The 24,837-nt window shown below is 47.3% G+C and overlaps 1 protein-coding gene across 1 annotated transcript; it reads left to right on the top strand.

The window, feature by feature from the left end:
* The first annotated feature begins 3,390 nt into the window (after positions 1-3,390).
* On the top strand, positions 3,391-19,046 carry snrpf (small nuclear ribonucleoprotein polypeptide F). Its single transcript, XM_070897685.1, has 4 exons — positions 3,391-3,499; positions 5,193-5,318; positions 14,198-14,262; positions 18,754-19,046. The coding sequence occupies exons 1-4, from the start codon at positions 3,497-3,499 to the stop codon at positions 18,818-18,820; spliced, it is 261 nt and encodes an 86-aa protein (XP_070753786.1). The 5' UTR covers positions 3,391-3,496; the 3' UTR covers positions 18,821-19,046.
* Positions 19,047-24,837: the final 5,791 nt, after the last annotated feature.

Consider the following 24,837-nt stretch of genomic DNA (forward strand, 5'->3'; position numbering starts at 1 on the left):
CAGCATTTTATGTATACTGATTGATCTCTAAACAACTTGCATTGATGTCGTGCCTTTAACAGTAGTTTCACCGGAGCGTTATCAAAACCAAAATTGACACCGAGTCACACAAGGGGCATTAGAACAAATGACCATAGCTTGGCCAAAGAGCTAGGCTTTAAGGAGCCTCTGAAGGGAAGAGAGAGAAGTTTAGGGAGGGAATTCCACAGCTTTGGGCTTTGCTCAGGTGTTTTATTACAGCACTAGTGGTATACTATCAAATGTAGAATATATTGAACTGATGGACTCTCCTCCCCTCGGCCATTGCTCAGGGTAAGTTACAGATTGTGCTGTTTTGTATTTATGCAGTGTTCAGCTCCATTTGTAATTCCTCAGATAATGAAGCAGTCCGTGCCTGCATTCTGTAAAACCTGGACAACATCCAGCCCTGGGCTGGTAATTGGCAAGTACCAGGCAATGCCCATCTCCAACAACAGAGAGTCTAACGACATCCTCTTGACGTTCAGTGGCATTACCATGCTGAATGCCTCGCCATCAACATCCTGGAGGTCACCATTGACCAGAAACTCAACTGGACCAGGACCATAACTGCTGTGGCTACAAGAGCAGGTCAGAGGCTGGGTGGTCTGTGGCAAGTGACTCACCTCCTCACTTGCTGAAGCATCTCCAGGCACAAATCAGGAGTGTGATGGAATATTGTCTACAAATGTTCCCCTCATTTGTTTTCAGCTGTGCGGCCATTCAAACTTCGCGCTGCGCGGTTTTTGCGCAGTTTAAAGGGTGCATTGCTCTCCACTTGCCTGGATACGTGCAGCTCCAACAACAAGAAGCTTGACACTATCCAGGAACCTAAGAATTAGAGCAGGAGTAGGCCATATGGCCCCTCTAGCCTGCTCTGTCACTTTCCCTCCCTATCTCCATATCCCTTGATTCCCCTCGAGTCCAAAAATATATCTATCTAAGCCTTGAATATACTCAGCGATTCAGCATCTACAGTCCAAACATTCACAATCCTCAGTGAAGAAATTCCTCATAAATCTTAAATGGCCAATCCTTATCCTGAGATTATGCCCCCGGTTCTAGACTTTCCAGCCAAATAAAACAGCCTTTCAGCATCTACCCTGTCAATCCCCCTCAGAATCTTATGTTTCTAAAGTTCAGAGAGTATAGTTTCAATCTCTCTCATCCCTGGGATCAATCTAGTGAACCTCCATTGCACCGCCTCCAAGGCAAGTATATCCTTCCTCAGATAAGGAGACCACAATTGCACAGTATGCCAGTTGTGGTCTCCCCAAAGCTTTGTACAACTGTAGCAAGCCATCCTTACTCTTGTAGTCCAACCCCTTTGAAAGAAAGGCCAACATGCAATTTGCCTTCCTAATTGTTTACTTTACCTGCGTGCTAACTGTGTGTTTCCTGTCTCTCTCAACACCAACATTTAATAGTTTCTCACCATTTAAAAAAAATTCTGTTTTTCTATTCCTGCCAAAGTGAATAACCTCACTTTTCCCACATTATACACCATCTGCCACCTTATTACCCACTCATTTAACTAGTCTATATCCCTTTGCAGACTCTTTGTGTCCTCCTCACAGCTTACTTTCCCACTGAGCTTTGTCCACTTGATTGGCAGCCCATCCACCACTTTAGACAACCACGCTGTTCCCCCACCAGCGCAGGGTGCACTGCAGCAACTCGCCAAGGGTCCTTTGACAGCGCCTCCCAAACCTGCAACCTGTACCACCTAGAATGACGAAGGCAGCCGGCGCATAGGAACACTATCACTTCCAAGTCGCACACCACCCTGCCTTGGAAATACATTGCTGTTCCTTCAGCATTGCTGTGTAAAAATCCTAAAACTCCCTCCCTGACAGCACTGAGGGAGTACCTTCACCACACAGACTGCAGTCGTTCAAGAAGTCCACCTCTGTCTTCTCAAGGGAAATTGGGAATGGGTAATAAATTCTCTGCCCACAGTCTGAGAATATATATACACACACGATCTTCACTTTCTTTATTTCCATGTGAAGTATTCCAGATTTAACTTATCCATCCCCTTCTCTACCTTGTGCCCTGCTGCGTGGGGAGACGCTGGGTTAGTTTGCCAACCATCCAGGATTGTTCCAGCGTTTCCAGGAATTGAAGATTGATCTCCAGGGCACTGGTGCGAAAGATCCTGCAGGAAAATCAAAGGATTGGTTAAAAAAAAAATGGTGTGATATTTAAATATTTCATTTGTTAAAAAACCATTGGAATTGGGGGAGGGGAGGCGTGAAAGGGCTATTTGAAGTTGAGAATCAACCAGTCAGGTAATGAGTCTCTGTTTCTTCTTCAGTTTGGGAAGGCGAGGATGGACCTGTTGGTAAACCAATAGTGGAGGCTGAGTACTGATGTGTAAAACCTCCAGGAATATGTCCAACTAAAGCATGCTTGAATACTAACCGTAGTCCTGCTTGACACTAAGATATAATAAATGATCCACTCGTGGAACTTTTGGCTTACTGGATAAATGTCTATTATAAACCCCGGCATAGACCTGTTGAGCCGAATGGCCTGTTTTGTGCTATGCATTCTTGTAATGTTGTAAGGTAAGGTCATTGAAACCGCCTATTTCCACCTTGGTAATAATGCCCGTCTCCGCCCCTGCCTCAGCTCATCCGCTGCTGAAGCCCTCGTCTGTGCCTTTGTTACCTCTCGACTTGACTATTCCAACGCACTCCTGGCTGGCCTCCCACATTCTATCCTATGTACACTAGAGATGATCCAAAACTCGGCTGCCCCGTGTCCTAACTCGTACCAAGTCCCGTTACCCATCACCCCCTGTGCTCACTGCCCCATGTCTTAACTCGCACCAAGTCCCGTCACCCATCACCTCCGTGCTCGCTGACCTACATTGGCTCCCGGTTAAGCAATGCCTCGATTTTAAAATTCTCATCCTTGTTTACAAATCCCTCCATGGCCCTCGCCCCTCCCTAGCTCTGTAATCTCCTCCAGCTCCACAACCCCCCAAAGATATCTGCGCTCCTCTAATTCTGCTTCTGACCATCTCTGATTATAATCGGTCCACCATCGGTGGCCGTGCCTTCTGTTGCCTGGGCCCCAAGCTCTGGAACTCCCTCCCTAAACTTTTCCACCTCTTTCCTCCTCTAAGACACTCCTTAAATCATATTGATCACCTGCGCTAACTTCTATTTACGCCGCTTGGTGTCAAATTTTTTATGGCATAATACTACTGTGAAGCACCTTGGGACGTTTCACCAGGTTAAAGGCGCTATATAAATACAGGTTGTGTGCAGGTGGGTGGTACATTGAGGGTAGGTGACTTGGGGTCGCTATGGTAACGCAGGGCCCGGGCGCTGCCCAATGAGCGGGTGGGGTGAGGGGTGAAAGGTGAGCGTGCACGCTGTCCCGGCAGCCCCCGCTCGGCCCTTGGCGCGTGCTGTGGACCGCCAGCCCGCCGCTTCCCTCAGTCTCTGTGTCTCCCGCTCCCGCAGGCATGGTGAGTCCGCGGGCCATGCCCGGCACACCCGGCCCGGGGCTTCCCATCCCCCCCCCAGGCTGGGGAGGGACCAGGCCCGCGCTCTCCCCGCCCGCTGGCGCCAAGCCGGGCGGGGCCTAGTCCCTCAGGCTGCACCGGGGCAAGAGTTTGGTTTTCAGCCTCGCGGGGCGCTCACAAAGCGGCCTGGTCTGCCTCCCCGAGTGGCCTGTCTCTCTCTCTCCTCTCAAACCTTCCCCCTCCCCGAGTGGCCTAGCTCGCCCCCCCCCCCCCCCCCCAGAGTGGCCTCCCTCCCCTCCCCAGAGTGGCCTGGCATGTCTCTCTCCCCCCCCCCCCCCCCCCCGAGTGGCCTGTCTCTTTCCCCCCCCCTCCCCCCCCAGAGTGGCCTCCCTCCCCTCCCCAGAGTGGCCTGGCATGTCTCTCCCCCCCCCCCCCCCCCCCCGAGTGGCCTGTCTCTTCCCCCCCCCCCCCCCCCCCCCAGAGTGGCCTCCCTCCCCTCCCCAGAGTGGCCTGTCTCTTCCCCCCCCCCCCCGAGTGGCCTGTCTCTTTCCCCCCCCCCCCCCCCCGAGTGGCCTCCCTCCCCTCCCCAGAGTGGCCTGGCATGTCTCTCTCCCCCCCCCCCCCCCCCCCCCCCGAGTGGCCTGTCTCTTCCCCCCCCCCCCCCAGAGTGGCCTGTCTCTTCCCCCCCCCCCCCGAGTGGCCTGTCTCTTCCCCCCCCCCCCCCCCGAGTGGCCTAGCTCGCCCCCCCCCCCCCCCCCCCCCCCCAGAGTGGCCTCCCTCCCCTCCCCAGAGTGGCCTGGCATGTCTCTCCCCCCCCCCCCCCCCCCGAGTGGCCTGTCTCTTCCCCCCCCCCCCCCCCCCCCCCAGAGTGGCCTGGCATGTCTCTCCCCCCCCCCCCCCGAGTGGCCTGTCTCTTTCCCCCCCCCCCCCCCCCCCCCCGAGTGGCCTCCCTCCCCTCCCCAGAGTGGCCTGGCATGTCTCTCTCCCCCCCCCCCCCCCCCCCCCCCCCCCCGAGTGGCCTGTCTCTTCCCCCCCCCCCCCCCCCCCCCCCAGAGTGGCCTGTCTCTTCCCCCCCCCCCCCCGAGTGGCCTGTCTCTTCCCCCCCCCCCCCCCCCCCCCCCCCCGAGTGGCCTAGCTCGCCCCCCCCCCCCCCCCCCCCCCCCCCCCCCAGAGTGGCCTCCCTCCCCTCCCCAGAGTGGCCTGGCATGTCTCTCCCCCCCCCCCCCCCCCCCCCCCCCCCCGAGTGGCCTGTCTCTTCCCCCCCCCCCAGAGTGGCCTCCCTCCCCTCCCCAGAGTGGCCTGTCTCTTCCCCCCCCCCCCGAGTGGCCTGTCTCTTTCCCCCCCCCCCCCCCCCCCGAGTGGCCTAGCTCGCCCCCCCCCCCCCCCCCCCCAGAGTGGCCTCCCTCCCCTCCCCAGAGTGGCCTGGCATGTCTCTCTCCCCCCCCCCCCCCCCCCCCCCCAGAGTGGCCTCCCTCCCCTCCCCAGAGTGGCCTGTCTCTCCCCCCCCCCCCCGAGTGGCCTGTCTCTTTCCCCCCCCCCCCCCCCCCCCCCCCGAGTGGCCTGTCTCCCCTCCCCACAGTGGCCCGGCCCGTCCCCGTGTCCGAGCTGCTGAGGATCTCAGTCTGGGATACAGTCACATGCCGGGGATGTGGTGGGAGTAGGGCCCTTTCTGACTGCACTTTTTTTCCTCCCCCAGAGTTTACCGTTGAATCCGAAGCCCTTCCTCAATGGGTTGACTGGCAAACCGGTCATGGTGAAGTTGAAGTGGGGAATGGAATACAAGGGCTACTTGGTGTCTGTTGATGGATATATGAACATGCAGGTAAGGAATAAGCTGACACTTCCATTATTGGGCCCGTGTTGTCCAATCACTGACTCGCCACGGTGAGACCATGGCGACACTGTTTCAGCCACATGCACTAACTTTCAATCTGCTAATTATAGTAGATTGTTGAATTAGAATGTCAATACTGAATCCTCTGCAAGATGTGACTAACAGAAAATAGGAGCAGTAGTAGGCCATTCGGCCCTTTGAGTCTGCACCGCCATTCAATATGATCATGGCTGATCCTCTTATCTCAACACCATATTCCTGCTTTTTCCCCATACCCCTTGATATCTTTTGTTTCTAGAAATCTAGCTATCTCTCCTCCTTAAATATATTCAGTGACTTGGCCTCCAAAGCCTTCTGTGGTAGAGAATTCCACAGGTTCACTACCCTCTGAGTGAAAACATTCCTACTTATCGCGGTCCTAAATATCCTACCTTGTATCCTGAGACTGACCCCTTGTTCTAGATTACCCAGTCAGGGGAAACATCCTCCTCGCATCCAGTCTATCCAACCCAGTCAGAATGTTATACGTTTCAATGAGATCCCCTCTCATTCTTCCATACTCTAGTGAATACAGGCCTAGTCGACCCAATCTCTCCTCATACGACAGTCCTGCCATCCCAGGAATCTGTCTGGTGAACCTTCGTTGCACTCCCTTCATGGCAAGTATATCCTTTCTTAGGTAAGGAGACCAAAACTGCACACAATACTCCAGGTGCGGTCTCACCAAGGCCCTGTAGTAAGACATCCTTGCTCCTGTACTCAAATCCTCTTGCAATGACTGGTGTACAAGGACACCCAGGTCCCTCTGTACATCGACACTTCGCAAGCCATCACCATTTAAATAATACTTTGTCCTAATGTTTTTCCTACAAAAGTGGATAACTTCACATTTATCCATGTTATACTGCATCTGCCATGTGTTTGCCCACTCACTCAACCTATCTAAATCACCTTGCAGCGTCTTTGCATCCTCCTCACAACTTACAATCCCACCTAGTTTTGTGTCGTCAGCAAACTTGGAAATAATTACATTTGGTTCCCTCATCCAAATCATTTATATATATATATATTGTGAATAGCCGGAGCCCAAGCACTGATCCCTGTGGTATCCCACTAGTCACTGCCCGCTACCCTGAAAAAGACCTGTTTATTCCTACTCTTTGTTTCCTGTCAGTTAACCAATTTTCAATCCATGCCCCCAATTTTCAATACATTACCCCCAATCCTATGTGCTTTAATTTTGCACACTAACCTCTTATGTGGGCCTTCTGAAAATCCAAATGCACTACATCCACTGGTTCTCCCTTATGTATTCTATCAGTTACATCCTCAAAAAAAACTCCAGTAGGTTTGTCAAACACGATTTTCCTTTCATAAATCCATGTTGACTTTGTTTAATCCTGTTATCACATCCTTCACTCTAGCATTTTCCCTACTACTGATGTTAGGCTAACAGGTCTGTAGTTCCCGTTTTCTATCTCCCTCCTTTTTTTAAATAGTGGGGTTACATTTGCCACCCTCCAATCTGCAGGAACTATTCCATAATCTATAGAATTTTGGAAGATGACAACCAATGCATCCACTATTTCCATGGCTACCTCTTTTAGTACCCTGGGATGCAAATCATCAGGCCCTGGGGATTTATTGGCCTTCAGTCCCATTAGTTTCTCCAGCACTATTTTCTTACTAATAATAATTTCCTTTGATTCCTCTTGCTCACTAGGCCCTTGGTTCCCTAGCATTTCTGGGACATTATTTGTGTCCTCTTCCGTGAAGACAGAACCAAAGTATTTATTTAATTGTTCTGCCACTTCCTTGTTCCCTGTTATAAATTCTCCCGTTTCTGTCTGTAAAGGACCTACATTTGTCTTCACTAATCTTTTTCTTTTTACGTACTTGTGGAAACTTTTGCAGTCGGTTTTATGTTCCTTGCAAGTTTACTCTCATACTCTATTTTCCCCTCTTAATCAATCTCTTGGTCCTTTTTTGCTGAATTCTAAACTGCTCCCAATCCTCAGGCTTGCTACTTTTTCTGGCAACTTTGTATAACTCCTCTTTTGAATCTAATACTATCCTTAATTTCTTTTGTTAGACATGGTTGGGCTGCAATTCATGCATTAATTCCTTAAATGTTAGCAATTGCCTATCCACCAATATACCTTTTAATTAATCTTCCTAATCTATCATAGCCAATTCATTCCTCATACCTTCATAGTTTTCTTTTAGATTTAGGACCCTAGTTTTGGATTGGACTACTTCACTTTCCATCTAAATAAAGAATTCAATCATGTTATGGTCACTCTTCCCTAAAGGACCCCACACAACAAGATTGTTAATTAACCCCTTCTCATTACACAATACCCAATCGAGGATAGCCTGTTCCCTAGAAGGCTCCTCAACATACTGGTCTAAAAATCCATCTCGTATTCACTCTAGGAATTCATCTTTCACAGTATTATTACTAATTTGGTTTGGCCCGTCTATATGTAGATTAAAGTCACCTACGATTACTGTAGTACCCTTGCTACATGCATCTCTAATTTCCTGTTTGATGCCGTCCCCTACACTACCACTACTGTTTGGAGGCCTATAGACAACTCCCACCAATGTTTTCTGCCCCTTGTTACTCTTTAGCTCCACCCAGACTGATTCTACATCTTGATTTTCTGAGCCAATATCCTTTCTCACTATTGCTCTGATTTCATCCTTTACTAACAACGCCACACCACCCTCTCTTTTTGCCTGTCCTTCCTAAATATCGAATATCCTTGGATATTCAGTTCCCAACCCTGGTCACCCTGCAACCATGTGTCTGTAATTGCAACTATATCGTATCTGTTCACATCTATTTGCGCTGTTAATTCATCTACCTTATTACAGATGCTTCGTGTATTCAGATACAATGCTTTTAGATTAGTCTTTTTAACATTATTTTGTTCTATAGCCCTATTTGTCTTACCGCTATTTTTTCTTACCTGGACACTATTTGATAGTGCACTCTTTTGTTTGTATGCTCTGTCCCTCCCTGACATAATCTGGTTATCCTTGCCACAACCACTTTCCTGCGTGGCTTCCTTTTCTTTTCTCTCATCTTCGACCGTCCACCCCGCAGTCTGCACATTTGTCCACGAGAGTTGCAAGAAACTCAAATCTATTGGACAAGTGCAGGGACTGAGGCTCCTGCAATACTACCTCCTGGATCCCCGGTTCCTGCTTCACTCGCAGTCACATTCTCCTGCCTCTGACCACGTGTCAATTTTATAAAGTATTTAATCTAGAGGGTGTGGCTGCCTCCTGGAGCAAAAGGTAACTTTCCCCCTCCCCGATGTCTCGCAATGTCTGCAGCTCGGATTCCTGTTCCTCAACTCGGAGCCGAAGTTCGTCGAGCCACAGACTCTTCCCGCAGATGTAGTCACCCTGGATCAAAACATCCAGAAGCTCCCACACATTGCAGCATCAACACATCTGTTCTCCCATTATTTTATTTAATTAATTAGTTTAGCGTTAATCAAGTATTTACCCTATATAGTTTATTAAATTAGTTCAACAAATAAAGGTTAGTTTTTAGAATTTAGTTATATGCTATATGTTAACTTAAAAGAAAAACTTAGCCCACAATCCCTTACCTGCCTTACCTGTGATGTCACACAGCAGAGTTCTCACCCGGAGCCCTGCGACCTCCTGGGAGAGGCAAAAAACCAGATTTAAAAACCCAGGCCAATTGGGGGGGGAAAATCTGAGAAAATTCCTTTCCGACCCAACCAGGCGATCAAAACTAGTCCAGGAGATCTCCCTGCCCGTCTGCTGTGGCTTTTACCCCCACTCTCGGGCCTCGGTCTGCTCCCGCTCAGGCACGCCGCCGCTCTGTGGAAAAAGTTAGGAAAAACAAGGCAAAGCAACACCTCCTGCCACCACTTCACCGAACTCTCCCACTTACCAAACTCTGTTTTCCCACTCTGGGCTGCTGCACTCCGCTGTAACCTGCGCTGTAAGATGTGCAGTTGTGTAAAGTAAATCTGTATGGTTCACTGGAATATTTAAACGGTGTGAAAACTCCTGCAGCCAACTCTATTTTAACTAATAAGCATTTGGAGACAGAAGCCTTTGTTTTTCAAATGTTTGTTCAACACGGGGTTCAACTGCACAGGGGGAGGAACGAAGAATAAAAGAGCCCTAATGATGGGGGCTTCTATAGTTCGGGGAACAGACGGGCGTTTCTGCGGCAATAGACGTGACTTCCAAATGGTTTTGTGCCTCCCTGGCGCCAGGGTCAAGGATGTCACACAGCGGGTGGAGGGTAAACAGCTAGAGGTCGTGGTCCATACCAGGATAAACGACATAGGTAAAACGAGGGATGAGGTCCTACAGGAAGAATTCAGGGAGCTAGGAAACAAATTAAAGGGTAGGACCTCAAAGGTAGTAATCTTCGGGTTACTATTGGTGCCACGTGCTAATGAGTATAAAAATAGAAGGATAGAGTGGCTGGAAAGTTGGTGTAGGAGGGAGGGCTTTAAATTCTTGAGGCATTGGGACCGCTTCTGGGGGAGATGGGACCTGTACAAACCGGACGGGTTGCACCTCAACAGCCGGGACCAATATCCTCGCGGGGAGTTTTACTAGTGCTGTTGGGGAGAGTTTAAGCTAGCTTGGCAGGGGGGTGGGAACCTGAGAACGAATTCAAAAGGGAAGGAAGTAAAGCAGAAATTGGATAGCAAGAATGTAGAAAGTGAGTCTATAAGACAGAGGAAACGGGGCTTAGTATGTAGTAAGCAAGGAGGTCTTCCTGTGTTGAATGATATATACTTTAATGCAAGGAGTATAGCGAATAAGGCAGATGAGCTAAGAGCACAGGTAGACACTTGGGGAGTATGACATTATAACCATTACAGAAACATGGCTGAAAGAGGGGCAGGTTTGGCAGATCAATATTTCTGGCTACAGGATTTTTGGACAAGATAGAGAGGGGTAAAAAGGGGTGGGGGGGAGGGGTTGCAGTACTGATTAAAGAAACTATTACAGCGATAAGGAGGGTTGATATGTTAGAGGAATCATTAAATGAGGCTATATGGGTCGAATTGAAAAATAAAAAAGGGCGATCACACTGCTGGGAGTGTTATTATAGACCCCCAAGCAGTGGGAGGGTGATAGAGGAGCCAATATGTAGGCAAGTTGCTGTGAAGTCTAAAAACCATAGGGTAGTAATAGTAGAGGATTTTAACTAAACAAATATTGATTGGGAAAAATTTAGTGTGAAGGGTATAGAGGTGCGGAATTCTTGAAATGCATTCAAGAGAACTTTTTTAGTCAGTATGTAGCAAGCCCAACACGAGAGGGGGCGGTCTTGGATTTAGTTTTGGGGAATGAAGCTGGGCAGGTTGAAGGGGTATTAGTGGGAGAGCACTTGGGTGCCAATGACCATAATTCAGTCAGATTCAAGTTGGTTATGGATAAGGACAAGAATAGACCTGGAATAAAAGTTCCGAATTGGGGAAAAGCTAATTTTGCTAAGTTAAGGAGTGATTTGGCCATAGTGGACGGAACAGTGGAAGGCATTCAAGGAGGAGATCTGGAAGGCTCAGACCAAACATGTGCCTTTTAAAGAAAAAGACTGGGAAAAATAATTCTAGAGCCCCCCCCCCCCCAGATGTCTAGGGACTTGCAGGGAAGGATTAAGCAAAAAAAGGGACGCTTATGTCATATGCCAACAATTAAATAAGATAGAATCTTTAGAGGAATATAGAAAGTTAAGAGGCAAAATTAAAAAGGATATTAGGAGAGCACGAGACATTCTTGGCCAGTAAAATTAAGGAAAACACTAAGATGTTCTATAAATATATTAAGAGTAAGAGCATAACTAAAGAAAGGGTAGGGCCTATTAGAGACCATGAGGGTAATCTGTGTGTGGAGGCGGAAGATGTTGGTAGGGTTCTTAACGAATACTTTACATTTGTTTTCACAAAGGAAAGAGGTAATGCAGATACTGGTATCGAGGAGGAATGTGATATTCTGGATGAAATAAACATAGTGAGAGAGGAAGTATTAAGGGGTTTAGCAGCTTTGAAAGTAGATAAGTCTCCAGGCCCGGATGAAATACATCCCAGGCTGTTGAGCGAAGTAAGAGGAAATAGAGGCCTTGACCATATTTTCTAGTCCTCTTTGGATTTGGGCATGGTGCCGGAGGATTGGAGGACTGCTAATATAGTACCCTTGTTTAAGAAGAGAAAAAGGGATAGGCCGAGTAATTACAGGCCTGTCAGCCTATCCTCAGTGGTGGGAAAATTATTGGAAAAAGTCCTGAAGGACAGGATAAATCTACATTTGGAAAGGCAAGGATTAATTAGGGACAGTCAGCACGGATTTGTTAAGGGAAGATCGTGTTTGACTAACCTGATTGAATTTTTTGAGGAGGTAACCAAGAGAGTCGATGAGGGTAGTGCATACGATGTAGTGTATATATGGACTTTAGCAAGGCTTTTGATAAGATTCCACATGGTAGACTGGTCACGAAGGTTAAAGCCCATGGGATCCAGGGCAAAGTGGCAAGTTGGATCCAAAATTGGCTTGGAAGTAGGAAGCAAAGGGTAATGGTTGATGGATGTTTTTGTGACTGGAAGGATATTTCCAGTGGGGTTCTGCAGGGCTCAGTACTGGGTCCCTTGCTTTTTGTGGTATATATCAATGATTTAGATTTGAATATAGGGAGTATGATTGAGAAGTTTGCAGACAACACTAAGATTGGCTGTGTGGCTGATAATGAGGAGGGAAGTCATGGGCTGCAGGAGGATATCAATCTACTGGTCAGGTGGGCAGAGTAGTGGCAAATGGAATTTAATTCAGAGAAGTGTGAGGTGATGCACTTTGGGAGGGCTAATAAGAAAAGGGTATACACATTAAGCGTTAGACCACTTAATAGTGTAGATGAACAAAGGGACCTTGGAGTGCTTGTCCACAGATCCCTGAAAGTAGCCGGCAAGGTGGTTAAGAAGGCATACGGAATGCTTGCCTTTATTGGCCGAGGTATAGAATATAAGAGCAGGGAGGTTATTCTTAAATTGTATAATACTTTGGTTAGGCCAAAACTGGAATACTGCGTGCAGTTCTGGTCGCCGTATTATAGGAAGGACGTGATTGCACAAGTGAGGGTGCAGGGGAGATTTACTAGGATGCTGCCTGGAATGGAGAATCGTAGTTATGAGGACAGACTGGATGGGCTGGGTTTGTTCTCATTGGAACAGAGGAGATTGAGAGGAGATCTCATTGAGGTGTACAAAATATTGAGGGGCCTGGACATAGTGGATAGTAAGGGTCTATTTCCTTTGGTGGAGGGGTCTATTACGAGGGGGCATAGTTTTAAGGTGGTTGGTGGAAGGTTTAGAGGGGATTTGAGGGGGGGGGGCTTCTTCATGCAGAGAGTTGTGGGGATCTGGAACTCGTTGCCTGGAAGAATGATGGTTACAGAAACCCTCACCACTTTTAAGAGATGGTTGGATAGGCCTAGAGCTGGTAATTGGGATTAGACTGGATGACCTTTTGTTGGCCGGCGTAGATATAATGGTAAGTATTGCAGGGAATAGAATACGGCCAGGGTGATGATCTGGACTTGTTTCGATCACCTGGATGGGTCGGAGAGGAATTTTCCCAGATTTTTTCCTCCCTAAATTGGCCGGGGTTTTTATCTGGTTTTTGCCTCTCCCAAGAGATCAAATGGCTCCAGTTGGGGTGGAATGTAGAATGTTTTCAGTATAACGGGTGTCACAGTTGTGAGGTGGACTGGTTGGGCCGAGTGCTCTTTGCCTTTCCGTCATTGTTCATAGGTTTGGGGCTGCTGACCAAGGGCCGTGCGGCTCTTTGTCGGCCAACGCGGACACGATGGGCCAAAATGGTTTCCTTCTGCGCTGTAAATGTTATCGCTAAAAGTTCATGTGCTGTGCTGTGGGCCAGTTGTCTTGCTGGATGTGCAGTCATGAAATGTCTGTGCTGAGTAAACCCTGAACCTGTTCTGCTGCGCTCCTGGTCTTGGTCGCACTGCTGTGAATTAGAGAGAGAGAACTGTGTCTCCCAGCGCAGCTCTGAAGGAGACTCCCAGAGTCTGGTGTGCCTCTTGCTATCTGGTTCAAAGTAGCACTGGAACCCTGTGTCACAGATCCTAGCGTGTCCTTCGGAGACTAGAGTGAGGGAAACTTGGAGTAAATCACTTCCCTCCAAAATGTATGGAGGCTACGCACAACGCTGATCTGTTTTGTTAAATGGGGGAAAATGTTGTTCCGTCTCCATACTGTTATCCTGTCTCCGTATTCCACTGCGTACAGTTCGGTCACCACGTTAAGGAAAGATGTGATTGCACTAGAGAGGGTACAGAGGAGATTTACGAGGATGTTGCCTAGACTGGAGAATTTTAGCTATGAGGAAAGATTGGATAGGCTGGGGTTGTTTTCTTTGGAGCAGAAGAGGCTGAAAGAAGACTTAATTGAGGTGTATAGAATTATGAGGGGCTGGGATAGAGTGGATAGGAAGGAACCTATCTCCCTTAGCAGAGAGGTCAATAACCAGGGGGCATAGATTTAAAGTAATTGGTAGAAGGATTAGAAGTGAGTTGAGGAGAAATGTCTTCACCCAGAGGGTGGTGGGGGTCTGTAACTCACTGCCTGAAAGGGTGGTAGAGGCAGAAACCTTCATCGCATTTAAAACGGACCAAGAGCTGGAAAGTGGGGTTAGGCTGGATAGCTCATTTTCGGCCGGCATAGATACGATGGGTTGAATGGCCTCTTTCTGTGCCGTAATTTTCTATGGTTCTATGCACAGCACAGATTTTTGACCCACGTAGCTTTTAGCGGGAGAAAACTTTAATCATTTTGCTCTTGTTGAAGCTGGCGAATACAGAAGAATATATTGACGGTGCTTTAGCGGGTCATCTTGGGGAAGTCCTTATAAGGTAAGAATTATTTTACTATAATTCACAACTGGAAACATAATGGGACCTTTTGACTGCACTGGTTCTGTGTGATCGGTAACATCGCTGGCTTCTGGTCCTGTCTGTCTCGGGTGATTGTTTGAATCAAAGCCCATGGATTAAATGATGGTGAGTTCAAGCAATTTTTTTTTTGAAAATGCCTGCTGAAGATAATATGCTCATTTTAGGTTTATTCATCTAATTGATTTTTATTTACTGCTTTATGCTGCTCGCGGTGAGCTCTGTTGATAATAGGTAATGAAACACTTGTTTTGGGCGTCCTGTATCCGCATCAGGCACTTCTGAGTTGAATGCAGAGTGAAGCTACCTTTACTCTACCAGCATTGTGACTCAGCTGCCAAATTCAGGATAGCCCATTCCACCAGTGTAAGACTTTTCCACCCCACCTTGGCTGTCTTATCACTGCTGGTTGGTAATGATATTGGGAGCAGTTTGATCCCGTGGGCCTCTGTTCACCAGGGTACTCACTCCAGGTAGGATCCTCGTAATGAACAGTTTTTCATCCCAACAATTTTCACATCCCCCTTAATTCAAAGTCTGGAAATCATAGGTAGGTGCAGAACGAAAAGGTTTAAGGGGTGATCTAATTGAGGTGTTTAAGATGATCTAAAGGATTTGATGGGGTAGATAGTTTCTCTCTCTTTCCTCTGCTTGGTTGTTAAAATTAGGATCAGGAGCAGGCTATTCAGCCCCTTAACCAACGTTCCCCATAAGCCGCGCAACCCAGGACTGCCACCTCCTGTGTGCGGGAACCTGTGAATGGGTCACGCAGCCCCTTAAAGAGGTCACGTGCGTAAGAAAAAAATCACTGGGAACCTTGCTCTTGTTCCGCAGTTCAATTAGATCACGCAGATCTGTACCTCAGCTGCATTTTCCTACCATTGCTCGATACCCTTGCCTGACAAAAATCTTATTGGTCTCGGTCTTAAATTTCAATTGACCCCCAACATCCACAGCCTTTTGAGGGGGTGGGGGGAGACTTCCAGATTTCCACTACCGCTCCCCTTTGTGTGGAAAAAGTGCTTTCTGATTTCACTCCTAAATGGCCAAGCTCCAATTTTAAGATTATGCCGTCCTTATTCTGGATTCCCCCACCAGAGGATTCCCTTAATCATTTTGTACAGCTTGATTCAATCACTGATCACACTTCCATCTCGAGGGAATATAACCCAGGTTTATGCAACCTGTTCTCATCGCGTAACTCTTGAAGCCCTGGTAGTCTGATGAATCTGCATTGTACTCCCTCCAAGGCCAGTCTATCCTTGCTGAGGTGCGGTGCCCTAAACTGAACAAAGTACTGCAGATGGGGGCTGACTCAAGCTGTACAACTCGAGCATCACTTCCTCACTTGAAATCCAACCGTCTTGATATAATGGTCAACATTTTGTTCGCTTTCTTGATGACTTTTTGTAGCTGTGCACTAGCTTGGTGATTTGTGTACATGGACACCCACAGCTCCTAGTTTCTCTTTATTAAGAAAATATTCCGATGTGTCTTTCTCGAGTGGATCGTGCCGTGCTTCCCCACACTTTTCCCCCTCACCCCGTCCGTCTGTCTCACTTTGTAACTTCCTTCTCTCGTCTGTACAAGTTACTGTCATCTGCAAACCTGGACGTACAACACTCTCTTCTTTCATCTGACTCATTGACATATATGGCACAAAGCTGTGTTCCCATACAGATCTCTGGGGAACACTACTTGTCATGCCCCACCAATCAGAACAAACCTTTTATCCTTACTCTCTCTCTCTCCTATCTCTTAATTACCAGCCATGCCACAAGATTACCTCCGATTCCGTGCACTCGCAATTTTGCTAATAATCTCTTCTGCGGATCCCTATCAAATGGCTTCTAGATTCTATATGGACAACGTCCGTAGACACTCCCCTATACGCCATGTGACTTCATCAAAAACTTTAATGAGATTAACTAGACATGACCTATCATCACAATTCCATGTGGGACTATCTTTGATCAACTGGTGTCTGTTTCTCTGAGATTTCAGTAACATCCCTACAATTTGATATAAAACTGACAGGTCTGTAGATACCTGGTTTCTCACTCCTATCCTAAATAATGGAGTGTCATTGGATTGGAAAACTTCAAATGGCACAGTTCCTGAATCTAGAGCGTTGGAAGATTAGAGTACCCTGTACTGTATCTGCAATTTCCACCCCTATTTCTTCAATACCCCAGGTGAGATTGTTCGATCTTCAGCCCCATTGTTTTCTTCATTTCCATTTAAAAATAACTTGCATTAACTCCATTAAACCCATAACTTATTTTTAGGTTCTCTTATACTGCTGATGTTTTGTTCTTTTTTGAAAATGGTTGCAAATTATTTACTTAGCAAGCCTGTCATATCCTTATTTACTATTGTAGGTTAATGTGTGGCTGGAGAAATGGTACCAGAAGGCGGGGTTCAGATTCCTGGGGCATTGGGGCCAGTTCTGAGGCAGGAGCGATCTGTTCAAGGGGATGGATTGCACCTCAACAGAGCTGGGACCAATGACCTCACGGGAAGGTTAACTAGTGCTGTGAGGGTGCGTTTAAACTAATTTGGCAGGGGGAGGAGTATCATTAGAAACGAGAAACGAGGTGCATAGAGGACTGGGAGAAATAAACGGTAGTAGAATAAAGAATTCAGAAATCGAAGGGATCGGGCGGGGGGGAATGTAAGGCAGGCTAGGATGGGTTTGGAGTGCATGTGTATAAATGCACGGGAGTGTGAGCTATAGGCACAAATTGCCACATGTGACTGATAAAGTGGCAAAAACGGAGACCTGGATCAAAGGGGAGGATTGGTAACTTAATATTCCTGGCTATGAAAGTATTCAGCAAAAATAGGAAATGAAAAAAAAGAGTGGAGGTGTGACTATTGATCAAAGATACTGTTACAGCTTGGAAAAGGTTGATGTGCTTGAGGGGTCAAAGACAGAGTCTATCTGGGGAGAAATAAAGGACAATAACGCAGCTATTAAACTACTGGGTGTGTACTGTAGGCCACCAAATAGTCGGTAGGAGATGGGAACAAATTTCAGAAATATGCAAGAGTAGTAGTGATAATGGGGGACTTCAATTAAAAATAAGGGCAAAGAGGGGGAGGAATTCCTGAAGTGTGTACAAGAGAACGTTGTTGATCAGTGTGCTGTCAGCCCAATTAGGACAGAAGCAGTGCTGGACCTAGCTCTGGGGAATGAAGTGGGGTATGTTTCAGTGGGAGAGCATTTGGGAAGCAGGGATCCCAATATCATTAGGGTTAGAGTAATTATAGAAATGGTCACCGTGCAACTAAATGTGACATTGCTCAAGTGGACGAGGGCTGATTTGTGAATTGAAAGGGGATCCGGCCCAGGTGGATTGGAAACCAAGCTTGGTGGTGAAACAGTAAATGAGCAATACAAGACCTACAAAGAGGAGATAGTGCGGGTACAGAACAGACACATTCCCATGCGGGGGGAAAGGAAGGGCTAGAGCTCCCTGCGTGACCAAAGGTAGAGATTAAAATGGAGGCTTATGATAAATGTCAGATTTATAATACAGTAGAAAATCAGGTAGAATACAGAGTGCAGTGCAGAAAAAGGAAATGAGGTGCAAAGAGAAAATATGAGAATAGATTAGCAGGTAATATAAAAGGAACCCTTTTATAAACAAGGGTAGTCACAGCAAGGATGGATCAATTATGGACCACAAAGGGGGATCTTGTGGAGGCAGGAGGCATGACTGAGGTACTAAATGAGTTGTGATCTGGAATGCACTGCCTGCAAGGGTGGTTTATTAATAACTTTCAAAGGGAAATTGGATATATACGTGAAGGGAAATAAATGCAGAACAATGGGGAAAGGGCAGGGGGAATGGTCCTGATTGGATAGGCTTCCTTTTGTGCTGTATTATTCTATGATTGTCGTCTCACCTGCGTCTATCTTTATGGGCTGGGCCCATTCCCCTTTACCAGCAATTTTCTCTATATATTTAGATACAAGCTTTTTATCCATAATTCCCTTTTTCACAATTGTTTTTGGCAGTGCACAAAGGTGCAAGTTCAAAAGGCGTTTAGTATTCAATCAGGTTAATCTGTGCCGTTTCATTTCAGTTTTTGCAGCTTTGTGTGTCTTTGCTTTTTATAGCTCTCCCAGTCTCCCGCATCTTTTCCTTGTATTAGCTTGATGTCTCTTGCCTCATTTGTTGACCATTGTTGCCTGACTATTCCAGTGGAGTCTCTGCCTGTTAGTGTATGTACAGGCTTTGTAACGTGCCAAATATGTCCCACTGTTTGCCTGTAGGTTCACCCTCATTTCTTTTTTAAAAGGTGACTGGAGATAATGAAATGAAATTGTACCGATGACTCATTTTACTATTTAATTTACATTTAATGTGAGGGTAGTACCATGGCCACAGGAAATGGGGAAAGCCTTGTTGGACAGACACTGACCATTTGCTTTCTGTTGAACAGGTGTAACAATGTTCTGTACATCAGAGGAGTTGAAGAGGAAGAAGAAGACGGAGAAATGAGAGAGTAACTTTGCTTTTATTTTTAAAAATAACCATGTGTACAATATTTGATTACTTTTTTTTTATATCCAGCAATGAAAGATGTTGCACTGACTGAGTCAGGGGGTTGTATTGTGCTGCAAAATGTACAAGACACACTAATTTAATTGTTGGCGCAACTGTTCTAGTTTGACTCTCTACACATGTTAAAATGTGAATTCTGGTGTACGTTGAACCAATAAAAATTGTTCTCAATCTGTGTAATTTAATATGTAGAAATCTTGCACATATATTCAGAGGTTTTGTATATTAGAGAATGCGAGCAAGCCCTTTCACGGGCCTCAGCCGATGCCTTTGCTTGAAGGGGTGCGGAACATTTTCCTATTTGGAATCTTCATTCTCTAAACAGAGATCTGCACAGCCCCTAGGTGCCCTTACAGCAGCTTCACAGGGCAGCACCTGAACCTGTCACTATTGGAGAACCTAACGTGATTCTTCCTGAAGCTGGCTCGATGTGGTTGCACTGACATTCAGCAAAGACTGTGTTGCCATGCACAGGAACAGGTCTCTGGAAATCCCATTTCTGATTTGTTACAAAAATCCAAAACGGTGATAAATATTCAATACCCCGGAGAAGAAATGAACAACCCAAACTCTCCTCCCCATAGAAGCAGGCTGTGGTGTTTCTTTAACGATCAGTTCAATGAGTATTCCATGTTAGTTTGAGGAAGTAGGCAATTATAACCTTTAGGGTTGGAACTTCTGTACTTGGAAGCTTGTTTGGCAAAGATGGATGGATTCAACTTTATAGCACTAGGACTAGAAGGACTGTGTCCTCAAGGATATGGGTGAAAACAGAGAAATGGCTAACTTTGTAAATACAAACCTTGTACCCAAGGCCTGGAGCATCCTGATCTTCGAGAAGAAATGAGGGATACGGTAGACCAGACTAATGCTTGCCAGTGGGGAAAATGTTTGAGTGTTTTCGCAATCGACCATATCTTGCCGCAGCAAGTGACCCTTGAAGTACCTCCGGTATCCTGCGTAGTGGTTGAAGTATACTGGAATAAAGGGCGAGCTGGTTTGGTGTTCCAGTCCTTTTCTGATTGAATCTGCTGCCCATTTGAGGTACATGCCAAGCTCTCCCTTCCCTCTTATAAAAAGATACACCACGATGCAATTTATTGTATGCCCTTTAAACCACAACGTTGAACTTGCTTGGGCTCAAACTGGCAATAGAGTTGAAGTACAGACCAGGCATAATCCGAATGTTCTTGTGTAAAGGATACCAGGCAGCCAAAGACTTAAGCGGGCTGGCTAGTGGGTTCTATTTGTGAGTTCCACTTTAGCTACTGGCCATGATACTAGCCACTATTTTCAACTCTAAGAGTAAGACACTAGGACCAAATCACCAGCATCCAGTGAGCAGTAGGGGAGCAGGAAGTGCTTCCCCACAGGAAAGTAAAACTAAAAGATGAAAAAGGACATCCTGAAGGATGATGTAATGAAGCAGCTACTGATTTAACAAGTGTCAGGGAGTGCCTGTGGAATACGCTGCAGGAGTGGGCTCATTACAACCACAAGTGTGTGACAGCAGTAATGTAAAACACATAGTGGGGAGCTAGACCAGTGTTTTCCAGTATAACCACTATCCACATGTGGCTAATTGCATTCCTGATTAATGAATACAAATGAGTAATAGACACAATTATCGTGCCTATGATCGCAATACTCCTATTTGCACTGTGTGAGGTTTAACCCTGTGTGTTTGGTGAGAAGCGCGTGAGTGGTTTTTGATCACTGGCTGTTTTATCTCCTTGGTGATGAGTGGTGGTTGATGAGTAAATATACACAAGAAATATGTTTGCTCTGTGTGTACGGTATTTTCTACTAAAATTTGTGCAGATGGTTAAAATGGTGTCACCAGAGCCTCACTTGTGGCTAGTCAGTGCTTTCTGTTGGACAGAATATAATTCCATGGGGTAATCGTGAGCTTGTTTTGGCCACTAGTTTGAAGTATACCGTACTATTCCAGGTAACATACTGCAGACGGGACCCCTGGCTGAGGAGAGGATACTTTGGAGGATAACCGGCATTAGGCAGCTGAGCTACAAGGTGAGATAAAGGAAGCTGTGTATGTTTACAATAGAGTACAGGGAGCTGAAAGGAGACAAACTTAGCAGAATGAAGGTGAAGCAGAGCCTGCCCATAAGAACATAAGGAGCAGGAGTATACCATTTGGCCCCTTGAGCCTGTTCCACCAAGATTGATCACAACTCCACTTCCCCACCCACTCCCCATAACCCTTCACTTCCCCTATTGTTCAAAAATCTCTCTATATCTCCGCCTTAAATATATTCAATGACCCTGCCACCAAAGCTCTCTGGGGTAGAAAAAAATTCCTCATCTCCCTTTTAAATGGGCGGCCCCTTATTCTGAGATATGGGACTGGCTCATCGGCAGCCCTGGTCTTCACTCGTCATGTAGTTCCATACGGTTCTTAGCATAACTGCTCGGGGAAATATCCAGGGATGTGATCAGGTACGATAATGTGTGGACATGTGTGCAAACATGTCTAATTGGACCACAGTAAAATCTTACAGGTCTATTTACAAAGGGAAACAATGATAAAGATACAACAATGAAAGTGAGAGCTGTAAAGATTGGATGGCAATCTTGAGGTAATGAAATGAGAGGTTTTGCAATGAGCAGTCCTGTCTGCAGCTTTGCACAGTGGGCCTGCAGGAATCTGCACCACCACTCCATCAACCTACAGCAATTTACAAGAAAACTTCACCGACAACTCTGACGGCTCCCACATTCTCTCTGTAAGGAATTGGTTTGGGAGCGCCTCAACCCAGTTGTGTTGGTCCATGGCACAAAACTGGCCTAAATCAGCAGAGTAGCAGTAGATTAGTGTTAGTGAGGGGTAGGGGCAGTGCCCTGTTGTGGGATGATGGCACATTCTTGGGGCAGAGCAGAGGGAGTTTTATTCTAAACTGGGTCATTCTGTATCTGGTCTGCAAGCACGCTATGCTGGTAATGGAAACATGCTCCATTGCTCACCTTGGTTTTAACAAAGCGAGCACACAAAGTCACTAAGGACAGAAAGAAAACAGGATGCTGAAATCAAAAGTGCAAAGAAGAAGTGCTTTTGAGGGTATCACCCCAAACATTGCTCTACTAGGTGTGTTCAACATTATGTACGGAATCCGTTTCACTTTATATTACCGCAAGTTATTGCCATAACAACTGGCCGTATATCAGAAATCGCTTAAGCAACATATCAATACACTGGTTTAGTATATAATTTAATGAAGAACAATTATTGGAAATTTTTAAGACAAGCTCAATTCCTGGAACAGCCAGAAAGTATCTGCTCTTAATATCCCTGCGAAGCAATCCCAATATCTGGTGTGTGATATTTGCATGTCAGTAAATAGAAACCACTGACCAGCCACGTGTGGCTACGCTGACGCCATTTTAGTTACTTGCAGTAATTTTAGTAGAAAATGCCCTCTGCATGCACTCACACATGACATGGGTTTCGCCACCTATAGTACTCACATTTTCCACCATTCAGTAACCAAGGAAGTAAAGAACTCACAACTATCAAAACACACACATTCTGCTTTTCGTCTGGCAAATTGTTTGTTCTTATAAAATTTCTCCCGGATTGCTTTCTGGAATGTCCGGAAGATGAATCGTTCATTCCAGAAGATCCGGGAATAAAGCACTTGCCACGATCAAAAACTGCTGGAATAGTATTGCGATCACTTGCCCGACAGCGTGTGACTGAAACGACGTTAGCGTAGCCACACGTGTGGTTTCGATTTACTGACAGACATAAATTACATTTTATTCAAAAATGCAATTAACCACATCTGGATTCCCAAAGAGCCAAATGTGGCGAACATATTGGACAACACGGTTTTAAGCTATTAATTCCCACTCCAATAAAAATGAGCAGTGGTAGCCAATGAATACCAATCAAACATTTCACAAGATACAAAACAAAGACCCATTTGCTGTGCAATGATTCTCGAGCGTTGGCTTTTAGGTGAAGTAATATTCATCGTCCTTTTCTTCATCGACCTCCATAGTTTTCTTACGCAACACAGACCTTTCTTTCCCGGTGGGTGGTGAGCGGAACATCGCCTTTCTACCCAACTGTTGTACAATCAATGGGTAAACAATCACAGGTCTCAGCACGGAAACTTAATAATGACAAGTGATCTCCAAATCTGTGAGGTTTTGTGCCTCACGACAATAGTGAAAGGGAGTGCAATCCAAGCAGTCCGATTCTTAACTGGGAGAAAAGTGGGGATATCAGGGGACACACACACCGATCCCAGGACACACACACTGATATACCGGAGGATACACATACTGATCCCGGGACACACACTGATCCCGGGGGGGGAGACACTGATCCCGGGGGACACACACTGATCCCGGGGGACAGACACACTGATCCCGGGGGACACACACACTGATCCCGGGGGACACACGCTGATCCCGGGGGACACACACACTGATCCCGGTGGATACACAATGATCCCGGGGGATACACACACTGATCCCGGGGGATACACACACTGATCCCGGGGGACACACACTGATCCTGGGGGACACACAATGATGCCGGGGGATACACACACTGATTCAGCGGGATACACACACTGATCCCGGGGGACACACAATGATCCCGGGGGATACACACACTGATCCCAGGGGATACACACACTGATCCCGGGGGACACACACACTGATACCGGGGGATACACACACTGATTCCGGGGGACACACAAACTGATCCCGGGGGATACACAAACTGATCCCGGGGGACACAAACTGGTCCCGGGGGATACACAAACTGATCCCGGGGGACACACACTGATCCCGGGGGACACACACTGAACCCGGGGACACACACACACTGATCCCGGGGGATACACACACTGATCCCGGGGGATACACAGACACTGATCCCGGACACACACACACACTGATCCCGGGGAACACACACACTGATCCCGGGGGACACACACTGATCCCGGGACACACACACATTGATCCCGGGGGATACACACACTGATCCCGGGGACACACACACTGATCCCGGGAGACACACACATTGATCCTGGGAGACACACACACTGATCCCGGGGGACACACACACTGATCCCGGCGGATACACAGACACTGATCCCGGACACACACACACACTGATCCCGGGGAACACACACACTGATCCCGGGGGACACACACTGATCCCGGGACACACACACACTGATCCCGGGGGACACACACTGATCCCGGGGGATACACACACTGATTCAGCGGGAAACACACACTGATCCCGGGAGACACACACATTGATCCTGGGAGACACACACACAGATCCCGGGGGACACACACACTGATCCCGGGGGAGACACACAATGATCCCGGGGGACATACGCACTGATCCCGGGGGATACACACACACTGATCCCAGGGGATAAACACACTGAACACGGGGGATACACACACTGATCCCGGGGGATACACACACACTGATCCCGGGGGATACACACACTGATCCCGGGGGACACACACACTGATCCCGGGGGATACACACTGATCCCGGGGACACACACACACTGATCCCGGGGGATACACACACACTGATCCCAGGGGATAAACACACTGAACCCGGGGGATACACACACTGATCCCGGGGGATACACACACACTGATCCCGGGGGATACACACACTGATCCCGGGGGACACACACACTGATCCCGGGGGATACACACTGATCCCGGGGACACACACACACTGATCCCGGGGGATACACACACTGATCCCGGGGACACACTCACTGATCCCGGGGGAGACACACAATTATCCTGGGGGAGACACACAATGATCCCGGGGGACACACACTGATCCCGGGGGACACACACACTGATTCAGCGAGACACACACATTGATCCTGGGGGACACACACACTGATCCCGGGGGACACACACACTGATCCCGGGGGATACACACTGATCC

Source organism: Pristiophorus japonicus, chromosome 13 (genome assembly GCF_044704955.1).
Source record: "Pristiophorus japonicus isolate sPriJap1 chromosome 13, sPriJap1.hap1, whole genome shotgun sequence".
In the NCBI taxonomy this organism is placed as follows: Eukaryota; Metazoa; Chordata; class Chondrichthyes; family Pristiophoridae; genus Pristiophorus; species Pristiophorus japonicus.

Bases quoted from the DNA above. Each gene is read 5' to 3' on its own strand.
- snrpf (XM_070897685.1), top strand. The intron at 5,319-14,197 runs GTAAGGAATAAG...CTCTTGTTGAAG, and splicing joins ATGGATATATGAACATGCAG to CTGGCGAATACAGAAGAATA. The intron at 14,263-18,753 runs GTAAGAATTATT...TCTGTTGAACAG, and splicing joins CTTGGGGAAGTCCTTATAAG to GTGTAACAATGTTCTGTACA.